The sequence below is a fragment of the Felis catus genome, chromosome E2 (assembly GCF_018350175.1).
Source record: "Felis catus isolate Fca126 chromosome E2, F.catus_Fca126_mat1.0, whole genome shotgun sequence".
In the NCBI taxonomy this organism is placed as follows: domain Eukaryota; kingdom Metazoa; phylum Chordata; class Mammalia; order Carnivora; family Felidae; genus Felis; species Felis catus.
In genome coordinates this window covers 4,592,834-4,616,439 of record NC_058382.1, presented here as the reverse complement: position 1 = coordinate 4,616,439, position 23,606 = coordinate 4,592,834, and the positions used below count along the sequence as shown (strand labels likewise).

At 40.2% G+C, this 23,606-nt stretch overlaps 2 protein-coding genes across 4 annotated transcripts in view; one reads left to right on the top strand and one right to left on the bottom strand.

The window, feature by feature from the left end:
* LOC101086687 (putative protein ZNF720) overlaps positions 1 to 23,606 on the top strand; it is a 257,450-nt gene that overhangs the window by 191,557 nt on the left and 42,287 nt on the right. The window lies entirely within an intron of this gene.
* LOC105261213 (zinc finger protein 345-like) overlaps positions 7,820 to 23,606 on the bottom strand; it is a 126,553-nt gene continuing 110,766 nt past the window's right edge. Inside the window, 4 exon segments of the mRNA XM_045047128.1 lie at positions 7,820 to 11,397; positions 11,400 to 11,575; positions 11,577 to 13,491; positions 21,454 to 21,580. Of these exon segments, the coding sequence (XP_044903063.1) occupies positions 11,246 to 11,397; positions 11,400 to 11,575; positions 11,577 to 13,491; positions 21,454 to 21,580 (2,370 nt within the window). The 3' untranslated portion in view covers positions 7,820 to 11,245.

Sequence of the window (23,606 nt, the reverse complement as noted above, 5' to 3'; positions counted from 1 at the left end):
GTTGCATAAGTACACAGATTAGGTATTTCAAGGGACCTCACTTAGGCCACTTGAGCATTGAAATCATCCTTAGGATCCTTTTCTATTTATTTAGGTTTTTGCAAACATGTCCTCCATGTGTGTTAAACACGAGTCCCACCAGATTGTTGGAAGGTGGTTCTCCATCCTTTTTCCCCATTGTGATGGTTTATTTTGAATCCTAGTGGAATTAGATGTTCAGCACTACTTAAGGATTTTCACCTGTGAATGATCTTGTTCCCTCAGGTATCATTCTGGAGTCGGTTGATTGTATTTTGTGTCTTCGTTTTTCTGGACTTAGCCAGCCTAAATTCACAGCGTTATGTATGTTAAAGGGCTCTTTCGTCTCTTCTTCCTGCGAGAGTGCAACTAAATTTTTTGTGTTGTGAATGGGAATCCTTGTGGGATGGCTATTGGGTAGTGTTGACTCTGCCCCCGTCTAATGATGGAGCTAATGCCCTTTGTCTTTGGATTCAGTCAGAAACTTATCTACAGAATGCATCAAGCATTTATGTTGGAAACACTGTGAAGAATGTTAAGTTTCTAGGAGGAAAAGTCATTTCTGCCACAGACCTGCAATCTTTGCTTTTCCTGATTGTAAAGTGTATTGTGGCCATGGAATATTACAGAGGAAAATCATCTTTCTTTTAGTAGAGTCTTAATTGAACACCAGTCAATTGTGTAACATGCAGCCTCACAGGCTGCACAAGGAGAGCTAGATCAGCAACACTTCCCCATTGCTAGCCAAGAAGAAACTGAAACATCACACAGAGAGAACCAGAACGAGAAAACATCTCAGATTCTTAAACCTGCTATAAACAGAAGAGGACTAGTCCTCAGGAAAATGAGTTGATGATGAAACAACAACCAAGTAATTAAAAAAGTTCTTTACCAAGGGAGTCCTTCCAGCCAGATGCTTTATTTCTCTCACTCCAAAATGAAAGCACCATAGTCAAGAGACATTTCACATTTTCCTTCATAGTCTTCTGAAAGGTAACTTTTTGATAGGCTCCGTCATTTTAAGCTAACCTTTTGTGGGGCACCTGGGTGGCTCAGTCAGTTAAGAGTCTGAGTCTTGGTTTCATTTCTGGTCGTGATCTCACAGTTTCATGCATTTGAGCCCCAGTTGGGCTCGGCACTGGCAGCACAGAGCCTGCTTAGGATTCTCTCTCTCCCTCTCAAACCCTCCTCATCTTATGCATAAATTAGTCTGTGTGATTTCTTAGTTTCTTCTGCTGCTGCTTCATTACTGGTGTATAGTCATGCAAATGATTTCTGTGTTTTGACTTTATATCTTACAACTTTGATGAATTCATGTATCTGTTCTAGCAGTTTTTTGGTGGAGTCTTTGGGGTTTCTACATAGAATATCATGTCTTCTGTGAAGAGTGATAGTTGCACTTCTTTCACGCCAATTTGGATGGTTTGTATTTCTCTTTGTGGTCTGATTTCTGAGGCTAGGACTTCCAGTACTATGTTGAACAAGTGGTGAGAGTGGACATCCCTGTTGTGTTCCTGACCTTAGGGGGAGAGCTCTCAGATTTTCCGCAGTAAGGATGATGTTATCTGCGGGTCTTTCATATATGGCCTCTCTGATTGTTGAAGTATGTTCCTTTTATCCTTACTTTCTTGAAGGTTTTTATCAAGAAAGGATGCTATATTTTGTCAAATGCTCTCTATAAACCTTCCTTTTTAATGATAGTAGCCACTACACTAATTAATTGTATATTTAGATTTCAACTATTTTTTATGCTTTTGGATAGCAATTTTCAACTGAGTGCTTTTGAAGAAACTATAGGGGTTTTTTGTTGTTGTTGTTTATTTACTTTTGAGAGAGAGAGGGAGACACAGAATCCAAAGCAGGATCCAGACTCTGAGCTCTCGGCACGCATGCAGGTGTGGATCTGAAACACACACACTCTAAGATCATGACCTGAGCTGACTTGGGATGCTTAACCAACTGAGTCACCCAGGCACCCAGAAGACTGTATCAGTTTTAATCCAAATAGGAATCAGTCATATGTCAATTGTCAATAACATTATATGTGTGTTTGTTGTGTCAATATTAAATGTACATTTTTGGTATATGACATACCCTGTTTGTTTCTTTTCATGGTAATTTGTCAAAGGTTGTTTCATCCTGGGTAGGCTGTCATATGGTATTCTTGTCTTTACCTATTTGTGGGTGAGTTTATATTCTCTTTGAGAAGCAAACAGGTTTTTGAATTTAAGGTAATTTTTTTTACCTTGGGTTGGTAATCTTATTTTATGTGAGTTCTTCCTTCTAAAACCCTGGGAAATGAGTATGGTATGTTCACTTATCGAGGAGGGTTTGGTTGCTGGGTGAGCCTTCCTGGGAGTAGAGTTTGTTTCCCTTCTTTTGCATTATCTTAAAAATAATATTAAGAATAATATTGGAGGTGAGGGCACAAGTATACACAGCAGAGTGGGAGATAGTAAAGAAGGCTGCAATAGAGGCTCTGAGGAAAATTTGATGGGTCAATCATTTGCATTTGTGTATTTGGTCGATTTGAATGTGTGACTGTCAATGGACAGCCCAGAACCAGAAGACGAGATGCAACATATTAACTTGGGAGCAAAGTTTGAACCAGAAAGGTGAAACTGACTCCCCAAACTGTAAGTCCTTTCTCTCCCCTATGTGAGTCTGAATGTCAGGAAAGTATGAATGCCAACTTGGGCGGCCCAGCAGGTAGAAAAGTCAGGAACTCTGTTCTCAGAAGGGAGGATCAGAGACTAGCAGTGGAGCTGTGGAGAACAATTTTGTGGTGTAAGAGGTAATTTTTGACAGAATCTGAAGGGAGAAGTGTCTGTTAGGGTCTGCAAGCCCCATGTAGGCAGAGGTACTATTCCCAATTCATATTCTGGGGCAGCTGAGCTGTGTACCCACAACATTAAGCCTGAAGTATGAAACCGGCAACTGGGAACATGAGAAGTTCCACTGGAGAGGTGGGACTGACGGTTGGCTTATGAGTTTCTACTACACAGTGTGGTCCTGGGTAACCAGATCCCACTCGCCATCCTTCTCTGTGGTCCTGTGCATTGCTGGAAGGGCCTCATCGGGGTCCTGGAGGGCTTCACCTGCATTCTCTCTGTGCACATGTGGGAAGTTTTGGCAACAGGAAAGACAGAATTGGGAGAGGGCATCAAAAACTCTTGGTATGATAAGGGGGTCTGGGTGACTCAGTCAGTTGAGTATCCGTCTTTGACTCAAGTCATGATTTAGCAGTTTGTGCTTTGGGCGCTGCTTGGGGCTCTGTGCTGACAGCTCAGAGTCTGGAGCCTGATTCAGATTCTGTGTCTCCTTGTCTCTCTGCCCCTAACCCACGTGCACTCTGTCTTTGTCTCTCTCAAAAATAAACATTAAACAGAAGAAGAAGAAAAAATCTGGATGTGGTTACAACATTGTTCAGAGGGAGGACTGGTCTGGACATAGACTCTGGAGTCAGTTTATCAAAAATGTGAACTCAGGTGTGTGGGCTTGGTTGAGATGGGATTCAAGGCTAGTGCCTGGAGACCTGGGATGGTGGGAAAAGGAGCACATGAATGCAGGTTTTGGCCCTGGAGGATCTATTGGTGCCACCCATCCTCTGTGAGCATGTGCATCATTTGTTGGGGAAACTCTGTCTGTGCAGGAGGTACCCAAGGGTGAAATCTGGGCAAGGGAGGGCAGAGTCACACTGGTGTCCTAGGTGCATGTGCAAAGAGGATGGTGATAGGCTGGGAAAGGTGTCATGCTGAGTCTTCTGCCCAAGTTGCAAGGGGGCAAGGTGTTCAAGCCATGTGGGGAAAGCAATCAAAATGAAAAGGGGTACTGTGTAGGGTTACAAGATGAACTGATGTATATTCCAATTTTCAAGACTTAATTTGACCATTTAATTTGTCTTTCTTATTTGTATGCAAATAGATAGACATGTTCCATCTGTAGGAAATGGTAGTAAGGTTTTTACAGAGACCATGTGGAGACAAAGCAAGGGCAGTGGTTGATTGGATATATCTTAAGCATTTCCCTATTTTTGGGAGTCTTAATTGACTGTAGTTATTTGCTTATATATTTTTTTTCCATTCAAGTGCAATGACTGAGAATTAAGTTGTGGTTTCATTACAGAGGCTGCCATGGCATTAGAGCCTCCTCAGGTTATGGCTTCCCTATTTAATTTACTTCACAGTGGAAACACATTTGGTAGGATACTACCAGATTTATGTTTTTTGTTGTTGCTGTCATTGTGTTTTTTTGTTTTTCTTTTCTTTTTGTTCTTTTTTCTTTTTTCGTTTTCTTTTTTATTTTTTTTGAGAGAGAGATAGTGCAAGCAGGGGAAGAGTGGCAGAGGATAGAGAGAGTCTTAACAGGCACCATGCTCAGAGTGGGGCCCAACTCACGGCTGAATCCCACAACCCTGGGAATATGAGCTGGGCTCCAAATTCCAATGAGATTTTCATCTGACTGAAACATTAGGGCACCTTGTTTGTTTGTTTGTTTGTTTGTTTTTTAATCCATTTGCCAGTGTGATTTAGGAATTGTCTACCCATTATAAGAATGGTTCTTATGGTACAAAAATCCCATGTCCCAGAACCACCCAGTGAATTCATATATACAAACCAAACATCCACAAATCAAGATGTGTGTGATAACAGAAGACAGATACATTCAACCATGCAGTTGTATAAAAAAGAATGTTTCCACATGGAGGTTTTCTTTACAATTACCTTGGGATATGAGGTGTTTCTGTGTTGCAGTAGATCCATCTCTACCTGTGTGAAAATGTCACCTTCATGTTGCATGGTTAAGGAAAGCATTGGATTAAGTCGATGTGACAATACTTATGTAAACATTGAACCAAGTGCAAACTATTTTAGTGTCTTTGTGTTATACAATTGCAAATGCAATTTACATACACTGTGAAACTGCATAGTAAGCAGGATCCACCTCAACCTAAAACTGTTATGTATGAAGATCGATCTATTATTGATGTAGGTAATTAATGGAGATTTTTACATGATTTAAATACTTTATGAGTTTATCATTTTCATTTTACAATTAATGACATGCCTAGGTGTAGTTGTGTTCTACCACTACCACAATCAATTGCATGCATTTAGGAACTATAAAAACATAATTCTGTCGTTAATAAGTCTGAAATTCAGTGGACTTGGCTCAGCTTTCTGTGGAGGGCACTCTGATGTTAAAATCAAGGTTCAAAACTGAGGGTTGATGGGGGGTGGGAGGGCGGGGAGGGCGGGTGATGGGTATTGAAGAGGGCATCTTTTAGGATGAGCACTGGGTGTTGTATGGAAACCAATTTGACAATAAATCTCATATATTAAAAAAATAAAAATAAAAAATATAAAATAAAATCAAGGTTCATGAGGCATTGGATCTACTTGGGAACCTCTACAAGTGCAGTCACTTCCAAGACCATTCAGGTTGTTGGCAGAATCCATTTTGTTACCATGGTTTCCACATGATCTCCATGGGCACACCTTATGCGTATTATGTCCGAAGGAGAGAAAGTGTTGAGTCTCACTGTTTACTCAAGATTTCAACTGTGGTCCTTTATTGTCTATTCAGTTGAAAGGATTACTGGGTGTTTTATAGAAGTAAGGTTTTTGTCTCGTGGGCTGAACTTAGAAACCATTCACAATTGTGAATCAAGTGCAAATCAGAGACTTAATGAGAATGAATCCATGATGTACAAAGGGACCCTGCAATTGTCATCTCCCCCAGCTCCACCCCTCTTCTCTGTGTTCCACATTGTGACCTCAGTCTCCACTCCTGGAGTCTCTAGATATCCATGAAACCTGACTCTTTCCCTGCAAATGACACTTCTAGTCTTCTTCATTGCTCTTCTCAGAACTTCAGGTGAACTTTCTTTTAATTGGTGTATGTTTATTTAATTTTGAGAAAGTTTGAGCAGAGGAGGGGAAGAAAGTGAGAGGGACAGAGGATCTAAAGTGAGTTTAGCATGACAGCAGCAAGCCTGATGTGGGGTTCAAACCCATGAACCGTTAGATCAAAACCTGTGTCGATGTTGGACACTCCACCTACTGAGGAACCCCGACACATGTATTTCTTTCTCTTTTAAAAAATAAAATAACATGTTCATTTGCTTTTGAGAAAGCATGAGCAAGGGACAGGTAAAAGGAGAGAGTGGCAGGGGATCTGAAGCTGGCTCTGCATGACAGCAGCGAGCCCTATGCCATCAGGTGTATTTAGACCTCTATACCAACAAAGCATGTTTCACGTGATCCCAGAGCCCTCATCCCGAATTTCCTCCCCTTCCACTGCCCCTAACTACTACATTCTCCATTCTTTCTTCCTTCCCCATTCCAATACGTCAGCCCACTTCTTGTGTCTTTTATGTCCACTGCTCTCGTATGCCAGCTAACATTTATCAGGAGTCCTTAGTTTCCTCATGACCCTGCACTTATTATCCCCAACCCTACACTTCCTGACTTTCTTGTGAGCCCTCTAGCCTCCTGATGACCACCGTTCTCCCAGCTCTCAAGGTCCCCACCCACCCATGCTAACTCCCTGTGCCCATGATGTTTCCTAGGCATCATCTTTTCTTTCCACTCTTTCTCTGTGGTTGGAGCACTGAATACTCCCAGTACTCCAGTCACAGGCAACTATCCCCCTTCCATCCCTATCTTCTTTAATCCTTCATTGGCAAAAGTTTCTATGCTCTCTACCCAACCTTGTCACTTCACTCCATTTGCCAATTAATTTGTCATCCATTATCCCCTCCTTCCTAGGACTTCTTTTACCCTCTTATTCTTGCAACACATATAGCCCAGCCTTACTCTCCCTACCTACACTCCACTCCCAACCTAAAACCATTAGTGTACCTTAACCCCTCAGTCACATTTCACAACTTAGTGCCTTTTAGCCTTAGTGCGGGTTACATAGTGTGTGTCAAATAAATATGCCTGAGTGCTAACCCTCAGTACCTGTAATTGTACCCTTATTGGCAGTAAGCTCTTGGCACATGTCTTTACATTAAAATGTGGTCATGCTAGATTTGGGTCAATTTTACTCCAATGACTGGTATCCTTATAAGAAAAGAAAAATGAAGACACACACAGAACAAGGTGTGATGATGAAGGCAATGATGGAGATACATCGACAAGCCAAGCCAGGCCAGGGACAGCTGGGAGTCCCCAGGAGTTAGAAAGAACAAAGACTCAATTCTTGAGCTGCCAACAGCTCCCTTCAGACTTCTAAGAACCTCCAGAACTGTGAGACAGTAATTCCTCAGTGTGCTTAGAATAAGAGACCACTGCAGCATTGCTCATTTTAGCCAGTCTATATTGTATATATGCAGCATATTATCTACACAACTGACTATGGACACGTTATTTTCATGTCTTGGTTATTATGAATAATGGGGTATGTTGCTTAGTTTTTGCACATTTGTGAGTTTTCTAGTTTTGTCCTGTTACCTGACCTCTAGTTTCATGCCATTGTGGTTGAAAAGATGCTTGATAGGATTTCACTCATTATTAAGACTTGTTTTGTGTGCCAACATATAATCTATACTGGAGAATGTTCCGTGTGCATGTGTGAAGAATGTGTTTTCTGCTGCTGTTGGATGCAATGTTGTAAGTCCGTCTGCTGAATGTCCTTGAAGTCTGATGTTTCTATATTGATGTTGTGTCTGAATACTCAATCCATTATTGAAAGTGCAGTGCTGAAGTCCTGCACATCTTAATACATGCTGTATACATACATAGCTGCTTTTATGGGGGCGGGGGGGGGGGGAGAGGATAAATATTTATACAAGTTCTTTACTTTGGTGGAATTGACTCCTTTATTTTTTCAGTTTTGTTCTTAGCAAAAGCAGCTTATATTTATTTCAAAAAAACTATAAACGTTTACTATATCTCTATAAAAGAAAATGATTTTAAAAAGTGATGCGTATGTATCCAAATGTGACCAAATCAACACAACAATTCAATGCACAATAAGAGTACTATGTAACTCATGGAACAAAAAGCAACACACAACTAAATGTTTTGTCAATACAAATGCTACACATATACAAACCTACAGCTGTAATGCAACACAAACAAATCCTAAGTACATGGGATAGCTACCTTTCTCCTACATTAAAGGAGTGAATGTCTTCTATGTAGTAAATAGACATAGAATGTATAGGGTAGTCTAAAAAGTGTGAACCAAGTGTGAACCAAGTGAATTAAATGCAGGGTTACCTTATGCGAAGATGCGAATTTCAGAAAGAACTCAACTTAAATAAATCCACTATATTGACATGGTGATCCATAAAAAACCCATCATTGCAAATGTACACAAACAACTGCCCAGAAATATCAGAAATCTTACTGTGAGGTATTATGGTACACTGCCTGAAACAAAAAATAACTTGCTTGATGGCTTAAAAGAGCAGATAACAATGAAAATTAAATAATATGTGAGTGAAAATAATTGCAAGGTATAATAGTACAATGTTCAAAAAGTGAATACTCTGGGAAAGATGTATTAGCCTGTACAAGTTGGTTTCGATCAACTATTGGCTGCTTTTGCAGTAAATTACCAAGATTTCATTGCAACAGTATTTTCCCACACACATCAAAATCTTGAAGTATTAGCCTTTCCAACTTGTCATTTAGCCTTCTTTTTTTTTTTTTCTGCAACCCTCTAAACAGAGCAATCGGTTTTTGAAAATCAAGTAGCCATTTCGAGGAGTCATAAGATACAGATGTTCAGAAACATTACACAAACTACAATTCAGGTATCTGCACAAACACCACCAACACTTAAGGGAAAAGGTGTTTCTTTTCAATGTGGTCAGTACATGAGTTAAAAAACCATACTATTATTGTCCTCCAAAACCAAAACGGGAGCAAACTTTATTGCCTTCTGCCAAACAAAACTAAATGCCAAACATTAACTGAAAACCCTGCACAAACTGACCCCTTTGTTTAATACTGACCTTTGCCATGTCTTATTATAGTCCTTGCACTCAAGACCATTTTGTCTGAAGCATAGCTACCCCATTTCTTTTGGTTTCTGATTGTATGCAGTATCATTTTGAATATCTGCCCTTTCAGGCTGAGTGTGTTCTGAGAGCTGATGTGAGTCTCATGAAGGCAGCATAGCACTGAATCTTGGATTCCTTTCCATTCAGCCAATGTCTATCTTTTGATTGGGGAATTTAATCCCTTTATATTTAAAGGAAGTATTGATACAGGCAAGGAGTTTCTGTTGTCATTCTTTTCATGGTATTCTTGCTACTTTAGAATTCTTCCTCCCATCCTTATCCATTTTCTCTTTACCTTTGTGATCTGATGAGTCTCAAGAATAGTAAACCCTGATTCTTTCCTCTTTATCTTTTGGGTATCAATTACCAGTTTTGCTCAGTGGTTACCATGAGGATTCAGAAGACATGACAGTCTATTTTAAGTTATGTACAGCTTAATTTTGCCTGCTGAACTTATTCCAGGCCTGAGTTGACTCTTCAAAAATGTGAATGTAGAATCCTAGCCATTTTAGGAAGGTTTTGGTATACTCTTTCTGATATCTGTGAAGATTTCTTCCTTTCAATCATATCAGTCAATATTCTGTACTTGTAGCTATTGCTATCATGAAGCTGCTTCACGTTTTTGAGTGGACTGACCCTCTTTTTCCTTAAAGACCAATTAGTACAACATGTTATTTGTAATACACACTTTTAGTTGAAATAAATGGACAATGGTGTCCTCTTTCATGATAATTACAGCAAGGTTAGAGGCACAGAAAGTTATCTCCATATAGATTTTATTCAACTCTTCTCCTCCACCTTCCATGGAAAATTACATATGTGTGAGTCCCACCTAAGAAAGAAGGAACTCATATCACTGATGTAGCAACACTCAGCCACATACATTCAAACACCCACTAGGAGTAAATGAATTTTCTGAAGTGATTTGAGAATAAGAAAGTATATTAAGGTTTACTAGTCACAAATCTTAAATAAGGTTAATGTAAATATATTGAGATTATACCTATGCAAAACTCCATCCCTTTTATCATTTAAAGCATAATAGCATATACATTATCTAAATGTTTAACTTTGTGTTATTCCTTATAATAAGTATTTTGATGTAATGTCTGAACACACTGACTTATTGCTTTCTGCTGTGAATCGTGTGACACGTGTTGACATGTTATGTTCAGTTAAATATATTTTTAAATACTTCTTTCAACTTACTTTCCTTTTGGTACTCTCTGCTGTTTTCCAAATGGCATATTTATGAAGAAGGGCTTTCCTCATGCATTAGGTTTGTATGGTTTCAACTCAACATGCATTTGGAGATATTGAATAAACATTGAATTCCAGATGAAAGCTTTGTCATTCTCTTTACATTTTAGAGATTTCCTCTGATATGGGAACTATGATGTTGAATAAGCTAGGACTGCCACCTAGGGGTTTGCCACATTCATCACATTTGCAATGTTCTTCCTATGTATGAACAATGTGATGGTGAGTAAGGCTTGAGCCATGTGAAACGTTTCACCACATTCTCTACAATTATAAAGTTTCTCTCAAGTATGAAGTTGGTGGTGTGGAATGAGGCTTAAGCACCATTAAAGGGCTTCCCAGATTCTTTCTATGTGTAAAATCATCTCTATAACACATTCTCTGACAAGAAATCAGGGATCAGCATTGGTTAAATTCTTGCCACATAGTTTACTTGTGTATCGTTAATCTTCAATTAACGATTGAAGATTCTGTGATGTGGAGTAGCACTGAGCTACTGGACTCTGGATTCTGTGATGTGGAGTAGCATTGAGCAGTCCTTAAAAGTTCTCTCACAGTCTTGGGGCTCCTGGGTAGCTCAGTCGGTGAAGCATCCAACTTCACCTCAGGTCATGATATCGCGACTTGTGGGTTCGAACACTGCCTCAGGCTCCGAGCTATCTGTGCCGACAGCTCGAAGCCTGGAACCTACTTTTGATACTGCGTGTCTCTCTCTCTGCTCCCTCCTACTCATTCTAAGAAAAAGAAATTTTAAAAATAAAAAGAAGTTCTCTCACAGTCTTAAACTCTGTCTTAAACATTTGCTCCAAGATGATGTGTGTGATATTGAATAAAGGGTGATTGGTGATTAAAACCTTTTGCACATTCATTGCATTGGTAAGGATCTCTCAAGTATGAATTATGTCATGTCGATTAAGTTTTGAGTGTTTGGTAAAGGCCTTGCCACGTGCCTTATATGGTAAGCTTTCTCTCCAGTATGAATTCTGTGATGGTCAATAAGGGTGACTGCAACCTAAAGGCCTTGCCACATTCTTGACATTGGTAAGGTTTCCCTCCAGTATGGATTCTGTGATGCAGAATAAGGCTAGAACCGGAAACAAGGTTTTGCTGCATTTGTTACATTGGTAAGATTTCTGTCTGGTATGAATTCTGTGATGTCGAGTAAGGATTGAGTATTCACTCAAGGTCTTGCCACATTCTTGACATTTGTATGGTTTCTCTCTGGCATGAATTCTCTCATGTCAAGTAAACTGTGAATACACCTTAAAGGCCTAGCCACATTTGACATTTGTAAGGTTTTTCTCCAGTATGAGTTCTGTGATGTTTACTAAGGTGTGAGTTTTGGATAAAGGACTTGCCACATTCTTGACATTGGTAAGGTTTCTCCCCAGTATGGATTCTGTGATGCCGAGTCAGGGTTGAGTATTCACTAAAGGCCTTGCCACAGTCTTGACATTTGTGAGGTTTCTCTCCAGTATGAATTCTGTGATGTTGAGTGAGTAGTGAGGAACGGGTAAAGGCTTTTCCACATTCTTGACATTGGTAAGGTTTCTGTCCAGTATGCATTCTATGATGTTGAATAAGGGATGATTGCTGGCTAAAGGCCTTGCCACACTCTTGACATTTGTGAGGTTTCTCTCCAGTATGCATTCTGTGATGCTGTCTAAGGCACGATTGCTGGCTAAAGACCTTGCCACATTCTTGACATTGGTAAGGTTTCTCTCCAGTATGCACTCTATGATGCTTACTCAGGGATGACTGCCGGCTAAAGGCCTTGCCACATTCTTGACATTTGTAAGGTTTCTCTCCAGTATGCATTCTGTGATGCTGAGTAAGGGATGATTGCTGGCTAAAGGCCTTGCCACATTCTTGACATTGGTAAGGTTTCTCTCCAGTATGAATTCTGTGATGTTGATTAAGGTATGAGTGCCATTTAAAGGACTTACCACATTCTTGACATTTGTGAGGTTTCTCTCCAGTATGCGTTTTGTGATGTTGACTAAGGGATGATTGTTGGCTAAAGACCTTGCCACATTCTTGACATTTGTGAGGTTTCTCTCCAGTGTGGATTCTGTGATGCTGAGTAAGGGATGATTGCTGGTTAAAGGCCTTGCCACATTCTTGACATTTGTAAGGTTTCTGTGCAGTATGGATTTGACTGTTTGCGTGAAGTGATGACCCACCCTTAATGGTTTGACCACCTTGTTCACATTTGTCAATTTTCTTTGCAGTATGTGTTTGCTGATGTTGAGATAGTGTCGCGTGCCTGTCAAAGGTTTTCCCACATTCCTTGCAAATGTACCTTTTCTCTCCAGTACCACTTGTCTTACAGGTATTTAGACTTAATGATTGACTAAACATGTTTCCAGATTCGTTACATGTGTATGGGTTCTCCCCCACATGAATCCTCTGATGATCAGCAATACTGGAGGACTGCTTCAGAGCTTTCCCACATTCATCATATTTAGAAGTAATTTCTCCCCTCTGTGTACTCTTACTATTGGTACATTTGGAGTTTGGGAAAAAGACTTCCTCATCTTTATTAGGTTCAAAATGGTTTTCTTGCAGAGGAGTCCTCAGACATTTGATAACATGGGATCCCTGGTTAGACTGTGTCTCAGATTCACTGTATTGAGCCAGTGTATCTCCATTGAAAATGTACTCATAATGTTGTAGGGTCACCTCCTCTGTGAAGCACCTCCCAAATTGAGACGTCCTAGGCCTTTCATCTTCATTTTTGAATCTCTGAGTTTTAGAACTATTTGACTGAAAGATCAATCCAATCCCACTTTCACAATGGTTCAAAGCATTGTTTTCAGCATGGACGAGGTAACTTTCCAAATGTTCCAAATTTTCGTTGCACAAATATGTATGTTTGCATGTTTGATTGGAACTTCTGCTTACAGATGCACACTGCTTTGCACAAATAGTGGATGTAAAAAGGGTGGTTTTCCAAGATGTTTTATGTCCTTCACTGCTTGTGGCCGTGAAGTTCTTGTTATGGGCAGTCCCCTCAATTGGACCACGTCCTTCATGAAACTTCTGATGCACTTCATTCTTTCTACTACTGTCCCAGTTTATCATTAAGTGTAAATTCTCAAAGGCATGATGTTTCCCTGTACCCAGTGACACATTTTGTGAAGAGGTTTCTATGCATGGTTTTGGCAGGAGGTTCTGGGTGCCATGTGAAGATATAGCTGAAAGATAGCAAATAACAAAAAAAGGAACATCATTCCAATTACCACTCTCACATGAATGTACTGACAACTTCTAATATACAACCTTCAAATCAGTCAGAGAATGTCAGGAAGATGGTTGAGAAGGATTCATCGGGACTTCATTCTTCCTTGACACAGAAATTTACACACAACGTGCTGAAGACATAGCCTAATAGATCCTTCTGTAGTTGTTCAATGGTGTAGCACAAATCATATTCCTATGCCACAAAGAATCAGGAAAGTACTTTATGAGCCAAAATTTAGAAGGACATTTAATTTAAAACTCAAAAAGAAATGATGAAAATACGATATAGAAAAAGTAGGAATAAAACAACAGGACGAGTTTGTTTTTACAAATAACCCAAAAATTTCACAGACCTATACCACCATCAACTAAGGATGAAAAATTGAAGTTCACCTACAATCAGAAGTGAAGAAGTAAAACAAGACACAGTACATGTGATATCATAGAAATAAAAGTAATTATAATTGGGAAAAAGGATAATAACATGCTAACAAATAGGTATCCAAAAAATAAAAAAATAAAAGTACCTATTTCAAAAAAGGTATAACCTACCTGACATCATCATGGATTAAAGAACATGATGAAAGGGAAACCTGAGTGGCTTAATTGGTTGAGTGTCCAACTCTTGATTTTGACTCACGTCATGATCTTAGGGTCATGTGATGGACCCCCATATCAGGCTCTGCCCTAAGCAAGAAGACTGCTTAAGATATTCTCTCTCTCTCTCTCTCTCTCTCCCTCCCTCCCTCCCTCCCTCCCTCCCTCTGCCTGCTCCCCCACTCACTGACTCTCTCACACTCAAAAAAAAGAAAAAAAGAATAAAGTCAACAGATCTACAACTACTAAGTAGATTAAAACTGTAATAAATAAACTCCCAACAAGGAAGTCCTGTGCCACATGAATTCACAGGATCATTCATAAACACACATGACAATGTACTAGAAATCTCCCCAAACATTTCCAGGGAGGGAAGAGAAGGGAGATTATGAAACCACTTGATCATATGAGCATTAACAGGTTATCAAAGCCAACGGAAGATGCGACAAGTATACAAGAATATGAATTACTATCTGTGGGGAATATTCATAAAAGTCCACCATAAAAATAAGCAAATAGGGGAGCCTAGGTGCCTAAGTCAGTTAAGCACCCAACTCTTGACTTCAGCTCACATCATGATCTCAGTTGGGAGATCAGGCCCCATGTCCAGCTCATTGCAGACTGCGAAACCTGCTTGGGATCCTCTTTCCTCCTCACTCTCTGCCCCTCCCATTCTCCTCTTCCTCCTTCCCCCTCTCAAAACAAATAAACAAAAAACAAACTGAATCAAAAGCACATTTTACCATTTTACAACACAATCAACTGGGAATTCTTCCTGAAATTCAAGGGTGTTTCACCATATGGCAAACTATTGAGTTGGGACTGCACATTACAGACTAAAGATCACAAAGAGAGGATAATCTCAATTGATACAGGACAGGAAGTGAGCATATTGGACACCATTTCACGATTAAAGATACTCAATAAAGGAGAAATCAAAGGAAACTTACTCAACCTAATAAAGATCAGGTATGTGTGAAAAGCTGAAATCTAACATAATCAATGAGAAGACCAAAAGCTCCTCCTATAGGATCAGAAACAAGGTAAGGAAGCGACTCTCCCACTTTCATTCCACACAGTACTGGGACTCTTCACAACAATTAGGCAAGAAAAAATACATAAAAGGAGACCAAATTGAGGATGCTTGGTTGGCTCAGTCGGTTAATTGACAATTGGTTTTCAAGTGGCTCCTGATCTGACACTTTGTGAGTCTGAGCCCCTTTGACTCCTCTGCATTTCAAGACTATCCTTGAACATGTCTTGGAGGGCTTTTCCAGTGGTCACAAACTCCTTTAGTTTCTGTTTGACTAGAAATCGCTTTTCTCCCCTTTAGTCTGGATGACAGTCTTCCTGGATACAGTATTCCTAGCTTCATATTTTCCCCATTCAGCATTTTGAATCTACCTTGTCCCCCCATCAGGCTTGCCAAGTTTCTGTTGAGAAATCTTGAGCTGGCCTTATGGTTTGTTCATGGTAGGTGAAATACTTCTTCCACGTTGCTGCTTTTAAGATTTTGTCATTCTCGTCGTTTGCAAACTTGATTCCAAGATGTCTTGGTGCTGGCCTCCTTTTGGTGATTTCAGTGGAGTTCTGTGCCTCCTGAGTCTGCAGGTCTGTTTCCTTCAACTGATTAGGGATGCTTTCTGCTATTATTCCCTGAAATAACTTCTCTAACCCCCTTTCTCGTCTTCTTCTGTGACCCCTGTAATATGTTTTCACTTTTGATGGAGCCCCTGATTTCCTAAGTCTATTACATGTTGCCTAAGTCTCCTCTCTTTGTCTGTCTGTCTCACTCTCTCCACCTTAAGCTTCACTATTTTCCATTATTTTGTTTTCAAAGTCACTAATTTGCTGCTCTAATTCCCCCAAACTGCTGTTCATTGAATCAATGTGTTTCTCATCTCATTTATTGCATTCTGCATCTCTCATCCTTTGTTGAGCCTCTTGTCTCTGTGTTAAGAGCCTCACTGCTGTTGTCTTTTACAAGCCCAGTGAGTATCCATAATGTAGTTCCTTCAGTTTACTATCGAGAATGTTACTGACAAAGGTTTCACTTAGAACTCTGGCTGTGGCCATAACTTGTTCTTTCATTATGGATAAAATCTTCCATCTTGGCATTTTGTCTAAGTCTCTGGCACCCTCTGTATGTTAAAACATCCAGTTATGTCTCCTGCTCTATCGTTCTGGCCAGTGGTCTGCCGAGGCTCTCCTTTCCAGGGTTTGGACCCTGTCCTCAATGGATTGAATTTTAACTAGTTATGCTGTGGGCTGCTTGTGAGATGAGACCTGACATCACCTCCACCAGAACTGAGGCCCTACAGAACTGTGTGGTCACATGAGGTGTGGGAAACAGCTTAAGCAAATCTCTTGGGGAGGGGACAGCCTTGCTGGGATTGAGTCAGGCTTGACTGAGAAGGGCAGTCCCACCAGAGGATAGGGGCTTGGGGCTTGTTGTAAGCAAGGCAGACAGCCAGTGTCCCCGCTGTGCCCTTTCTCTCAGGGTGCTCTGTGTTCCTGCTGAGGAGGATGGGAAGGAAATAGAACCAGCCAGCTCATTTGTTCCCATAATGCACCTCATTGAAGGGCCCCCTAGGATATCAAATAATCTCACTCATGTGTGCCCCAAGTGCTCTTCACATTGCTGTTTCCATGCTGTCTACCCTCAGGTTGTGGGCCTACCTTCTGTTCAGGAGCAGTGCAGTGCCCTCTAGGATCTTTCTCAGCCAAGCTTGCTGATCTTGAAAACTCGAGGCTTGAAGCCACACTGCTTGCAAGAACACACAAAATAAAGGTCTTCTCATTTTCCAAGACAATCACACTAGGGAAATGTTCTCCTTGTGCATTCTCCTTTGGGCTCCACTCTCCTACCTTACTCCACAACCACAGCTCCTGCTTTCAGCAGCACTATAATCTGTTGCTCCCCCAACCAAATCTCTATACTTTCTACAATCTTCAATGTGCCTCTTCTCTCTCATTAGCCAAGTAGTTCCTCTGTCAGTCTTAAGGTTGCTTTTTGGGATACTTAGGATGGCTTGGTGGTTATCTAGATGTGTGTGTGGGATGTGATGAGGGTAGGGTACTCCTAGTCTGTCACGATACTATCTTCTTTTTCTCTGAAGAATCCCTATTTTTTTTTAATTTTTAATTATTTTATTGGAGAAAGAGAGTTTGTGCAACTAGGGAGAGGGGCAAAAGGAGGCCGAGACTCTCAAGCAAGCTCCATGCAGTGTGAAGTCTGAGGCAGGGCTTGATCCCATGACCTTGGGATCATGACCTGAGCCAAATCAACAGTCAGAAACTCCACCAATGGAGTCACCCAGGTGCCCCTGAAGATTCCTCATTTTGAAAAACTTATTCAAACTCACACAAATTTTATAAAATTGGAGATTACAAACCCAACACACAAAAATTCATTCTTTATATACAACAAAGAACAATTCCCCCAAAAATACTATTACAGTTATATTATTTTCACAAAGAATAAACTTCTTAAGACTTATAATAATGCTAGAGGTCAAAACTAGTGAAATGAAAACTATAAAATATTGTGAAGAATAGAAAGAAGTGAAAACACATCCATGTTCTTACATTGGAATACTTAAAATTACCCAACTGTCAGTACACTCTAAGTGATCTACTGATCTTGCGACGTCCATCAAATTCCCAATGACATTTTTGGCAGAAAGATCACAACCAAATGGAACATTCACATGGGTATTGCAGGATAATATATACCCACAATAATCTTGAAACAGAGTACTCTGGTGGCACCACACTTCCTGATTTACAACATACTATAAAATCACTTATCAAAATAATGTACTACAGAAGAAAAGAGAGACACAGAATAAGGAAAAAGTGATGGTGATCTACACGTGCACTTCAATGTCAATGTGTATGAAAACAAACAGAGCGTCTTCTTAAAACACATTCTGATTTGGATTTTTAGGTGGGGCCTGAGTTTCTACATTTCTCACAAGCCTAAAACTCATGCCAACATCCTCACTTCAAGAGCCACACTTCTATATTCCAAGAAGAAACAAAAAAAAAAAAAAAAGAAGAAGAAGAAATCACGGAGGACTTTGAACTTGAAGAATAATGAGGAAATTACTACTCCTCATATCATGAACAGAAACAACCATTCTCCTTGAACACTTACTACACAGTACAAACCATTCTAACAGTTTTGCATAAATTCACCCACCAATCCCAGTAACTTATGAGAACAATAGTATTGTTTTTCATCTTTCAAAAGAATATGTGGCAAAGTTGCAGTAATAGTATAGTATGTGTCTTTATCCAGATTATCTGACTTAATTCATCTAAGAGAAACACACCAACCATTATAAAGAGATAATCCTTTAAGAAGGTTCACAGAAAGTTTCAACATGACAATGGTAATGCAAATATGATAAAACCACAAAACTGAGTAACATAAAGCGAAAAGTGAGGATACCACATAAAATACGAATATTACTAATTGAATACAAAAGAATAAAAGTGATAGAATAAAATGTTTACTCTCCTTAAAACTAAGAAATGTTTTCAATGAGTAAAATTTATACATCTATTGGGGAAGAAGGGTTTTGTGACTTGCTAACACCACAAACATACACACTCACAAATAGAAATAGGTATTGTTTTTGAGTCTTTTATAGCATTGAAAGTCTAGGTCTCAATTCTCTTTTGTGCTGGATTACATTTTACAATTTGAAGGCATTTGAACATATATGATGCATATTTTCTTTTTCTGGAGCAACAGAAAAGAGGTAAGGAAGAGTATCTATGGGTCACACAGGCAGAATACAATGGAAATTTACAGGACTGAGCCCTGATTCACAATCTCTACTTCAAACAGCAATTCCTACAGCACACATAAAAGAAATCCTTCATTTTCCAAATCAGACAACAAACAAAGTGAAATGAAGGAGGAAGCTTCCAGAATAAATGAGATGATTATGTACATCTTCCTGTAAAGATACTTAATGATAACAGAGAAAATATATCCACCTTCTAGTGGAGGGATCCAGCATAGAGCACACAGGAAATAAGGAACCTGTAATGGGTCACATTGGGATCAAGTGCCTAACATTCTTCAAAGGACACATATGACAGCTGTGAAATAAACATCTAGAACAAATATGTAATCAGTGTCTACATGCCAACATGAAAATATCCATTTTATTCAAATATCAAGCCAATAAAGCATGGCAAACAATTCAAATGATCATCTTAGAGAGACTCCTGGAGGAAGAAGAGGGAACACGTAACTAAATGATATCACGAAAACTCTGCAGGACCAACAGGTCAACCCAAATGATCTACCTCATACCTCATGAGGTGCATGCCATGTCAGAATTTTGATCTAATGAATCAAATGAATCTCATGAAGAAATTGAAAAAACGTTTCAGAAAGTGAAAACATTTATGACAAAGACAAAGGAATTTGCTATTATACAAGAAAAAAAGTTGAAAATGATGAAGTTACTAAGAAATAATGTAACCATTGAGACTTCATTACAGGCTGTGAGTTCTAAGTTCTCAATGTTCTAGTTCTCTGGTGGCATTAATATTGGTAGGAATGCTAGAATACACAGACAAGTTAGTTCACCATTGAGGAATGGAACAGATAGAGTGGAAATTTCTTATCGTTCATAAGAAAAATGAACTTCTGAAGTGAAACAGAGGATGAGATTTTCTCATTTTAGAAAGTGCTTTTTTATCTGATGAAAGTACTCAATCTCAGTGTTGTACGATGAAGATGAAAGCCTCAGTGGGGCGTCTGGCTGGCTCAGTTGGTTGAGCATCCGACTTCAGCTCAGGTCATGATCTCATGATCTGTGAGTTTGAACCCCACGTCAGGCTCTGTGGTGACAGCTCAGAGCCTGGAGCCTGCTTCTGATTCTGTGCCCCTCTCTCTCTGCCCCTCCCCCACAATGACTCTGCCTCCCTCTCTCTCTCGCTCAAAAATAAACATAAAAATTTTTTTTTTTTTTTTAAATTTTTTTTCAACGTTTATTTATTTTTGGGACAGAGAGAGACAGAGCATGAACGGGGGAGGGGCAGAGAGAGAGGGAGACACAGAATCGGAAACAGGCTCCAGGCTCTGAGCCATCAGCCCAGAGCCCGACGCGGGGCTCGAACTCACGAACCGCGAGATCGTGACCTGGCTGAAGTCGGACGCTTAACCGACTGCGCCACCCAGGCGCCCCAAAAATAAACATAAAAATTTAAGAAAAGAATTAAAGCCCCAGTAGCATTGGAAAGCATAAACCAGAAATCACGTGATCCCTGTCCCCAGTGTTCCTGCAATTTGGGCACCAAACACAGTATGTCCACCACTACCCTGACACCTGTCTCACAGGAGGCAAAACAGAAATTGGCAATGGCTTAGGACAGAATGTCTCAGAAATATGGAGAATTCCCCAGGCTCTTCAACGCAATGGAGAAGCTCTCAGACTTTGGAGACCCTCAAGCTCCAAGGGGAGTCTCCTGGCACTCACTGTGGAGATGATGGACCATCACTGGAACTGAAGAAAGAATCCTTAGAGAATGTAAGAGCATGATGTGTTGGATAGCTGATGTCCTGCCATGAGAGGGACAGACATAATACTAGGCTTCTCAAACTAATTTCCATTCAAGGAGAGCTACTCCAATCACATTTTAAGGTCTAGCTTCGCCCTGTTTACATTTCACCTTTGTCATCTTTTTCATTCATGCCCAGCAACCTAGGGGTGAGGCTACAGTCTTCTTTCTCTTCACATCCCAGAGCTCCCTCTTTTGTTCCAAAAAAAATGACCAAATCTGGATTTGACACAGTGACACTTTGTTATCAGAAAAAAAAGGAATGTAACTATTTCTCAGATTCTATCTTTCAACCCAATATCGTGCTCAGTACACAAGAGAGGACAGTGCAGAATTCTAGAAAATGATTTCCCAAATGCTGTGGCCCAACAGCCCCTTTAGTACACTCAAGAGGAATTTCCAGTGTTCACATCATGACCTCACTTTCAAGTACTACCACTACAGGAATGAGTAGCAGTTGGGAGCATACGTGGGCAGTACCAATTTACGCCACTACAATTACCACTCATCTATAGATGATGATGCTCTTACCTAACCTTAAAGAAGGGGAATCTACAGCTGAAAAGGACACCTCATGAAGATATTTCTCTGTATCTACAAACCCTTACTTCTTTCCCTGACTGCCGGGATCTGAATCCCAGTCATGCAAAGAGGATGTTTCCAAGAGACAGTCTTCAAAGGAAGGAACAAACCCGTGAGTGTGGTTTGGGAAGTCTGGAAGGAGTTATCCTCACCCAAGAAGAGGAGGTGTCCACAGGTCTCTAACATCACATCCCTGTACAGTTCTCGCTGACTCTGGTTCAGGCATCCCCACTCGTCCTGGGAGAATTCTATGGCCACATCCCTGAAGGTCAGCAGTCCCTGCAACAAATGCCACAGTTACCAAGTAGCCATAGGCAGCATTCATAATGGTACCTAAGATGCAGGAGGGAGTTAATGTCACCAGCTGGACCCCAAGACCTGACCTTCACTGGTTACTTGTTGATACCCACTGCCCTCAGTCCCTCATTTTATTTCACTTCTTCTTTCAACCTTATCTGTTACTTCAGGCAACAACACCCCAGGGCCATCGTCTCCTGTGATGGAAACAGAAGTTATACAACAAAAGGTAAAGTCTTCTGAGAAAGAGCTTATACCCACCCTGTCTGAGCTCATCCCCTGACTCACTCCTAAGCAGGTAGACAGTGGTGCCAACCAAGGGAATAGGATTGTTACCATGACCTCATTATAATACTAAACTCTCCAGCCAAGGGCAAGCACAAACCTCATTTACTATGTAACATTCAGAGTATGTATAGAAGTGTTTGCTTTAAAAAAGAAAAAATTCGAATGTGTATTTATTTTTGAGAGAGAGACAGACAGAGCATGAGCACGGGAGGGACAGAGAGGGAGACACAGAATCAGAAGCAGGCTCCAGGCTTTTGAGTTGTCAGCACAAAGCCCAATGCAGGGATCGCACTCACAAACCACAAGATTTCAAGCACACAGCCTGCAAGATCATGACCTGAGCTGAAGTCGGATGCTCAGCCAACTAAGCCACCCAGGCGCCCCTGTATACAACTGTTTTCTTCAGGCCCAAGTGCAACCTTATCCTCACCTTTACATAAGATGATGGGCTCTCCCTCTAATTCTCCACCCTGACTATATATGAAACCATTCCCTTCCCGGGGTCTCTGCTTTGGAAGTGATTCCCTGTGATCTCCTTAATTGTTAAAATTCACATTTCCTTTGTGTGACAACCCCAGCTGGTATAGAATCTATCTGTGAGTCACCAAGAAGTGAATTCCTGTTTCTTCAGGTACTTTAGGAAAACTGGTTCTGACTTAGAGGGGTTTCCTGCTTTCTGCAGAAAGATCTTTTTCAACATAATAATATGCTTTCATGTATTTTCTAACTTTGAGGTAAGAACCAGTATGAATATTGTGTTTATTCAAGCGAATTCATAAAATGAAGGCATCAACAAAGGCATCCACATTTTTAAATACTATATTCACATCACATAGTATACCTGGTGTCTCTTTCTTAGATGGAAAGTCAAGGTGTGTTACAATGTACATAGCATATTCTAATATGAATTACAATTTCACAACGGTGTATTGGAAAGCTTTTTTTTTTTAAGTTCATATACTTATTTTGAAAGAGAGACAGACAGACAGACAGACAGAGAGGGGAGATGGTCAACAGAGTGGGAGAGAGAGAATCCCAAGCAGGGTCCCCACTGTCAGTGCAGAGTTTGACTTGGAAGTGCATCTCAGGAATCATGAGCTAATGACCTGACCTGAAATCAAGAGCCAGAGGCTTAACTGACTGAGGCATCCAAGTGTCCCTAGATTCTGCATTTCTAACAAGGTATTAGCCTATTGGCCAGGGAATAGATCTTTAAATAACAAAGAGCAAGAACTCAAAGGCAAGAACTCTTGGAATACTTGGAACTAAATGGGTTTTATAACAAACACAGGTTCTACTAGAATAGCAAAATAGGCAACAACAAGCCTTTCTGAGCATTTCCTACTTAGTAGAAGGCACCTATCCATTTTTCATATAATAATGGAAAATAAATGATAATTATAAAGAATTATCACCTATGAGAGCAAACACGTTATTCTTCTATTTCTGTGAGTATTGTGTCAAGCATCCAGTACATGGAATAGACTAGGTTTTAACCCAGGTTCTCTGACCTAGAGTTCATCTAAAATGGCACACTGGCTGATATCCAGAGGGGATCCTAAAGCAATGTTCATACCAGGTGTCAAAGCTGGAAAGAATGATGGAAACAAGAAATGTGTCCCCACAAAATTGATCTTTTTACACTTCATGCACATATCCATACATTTAGAAAGTAGTTACATACACAATAAAAGTGATAGAGTGGACGGCCACCTGGGTG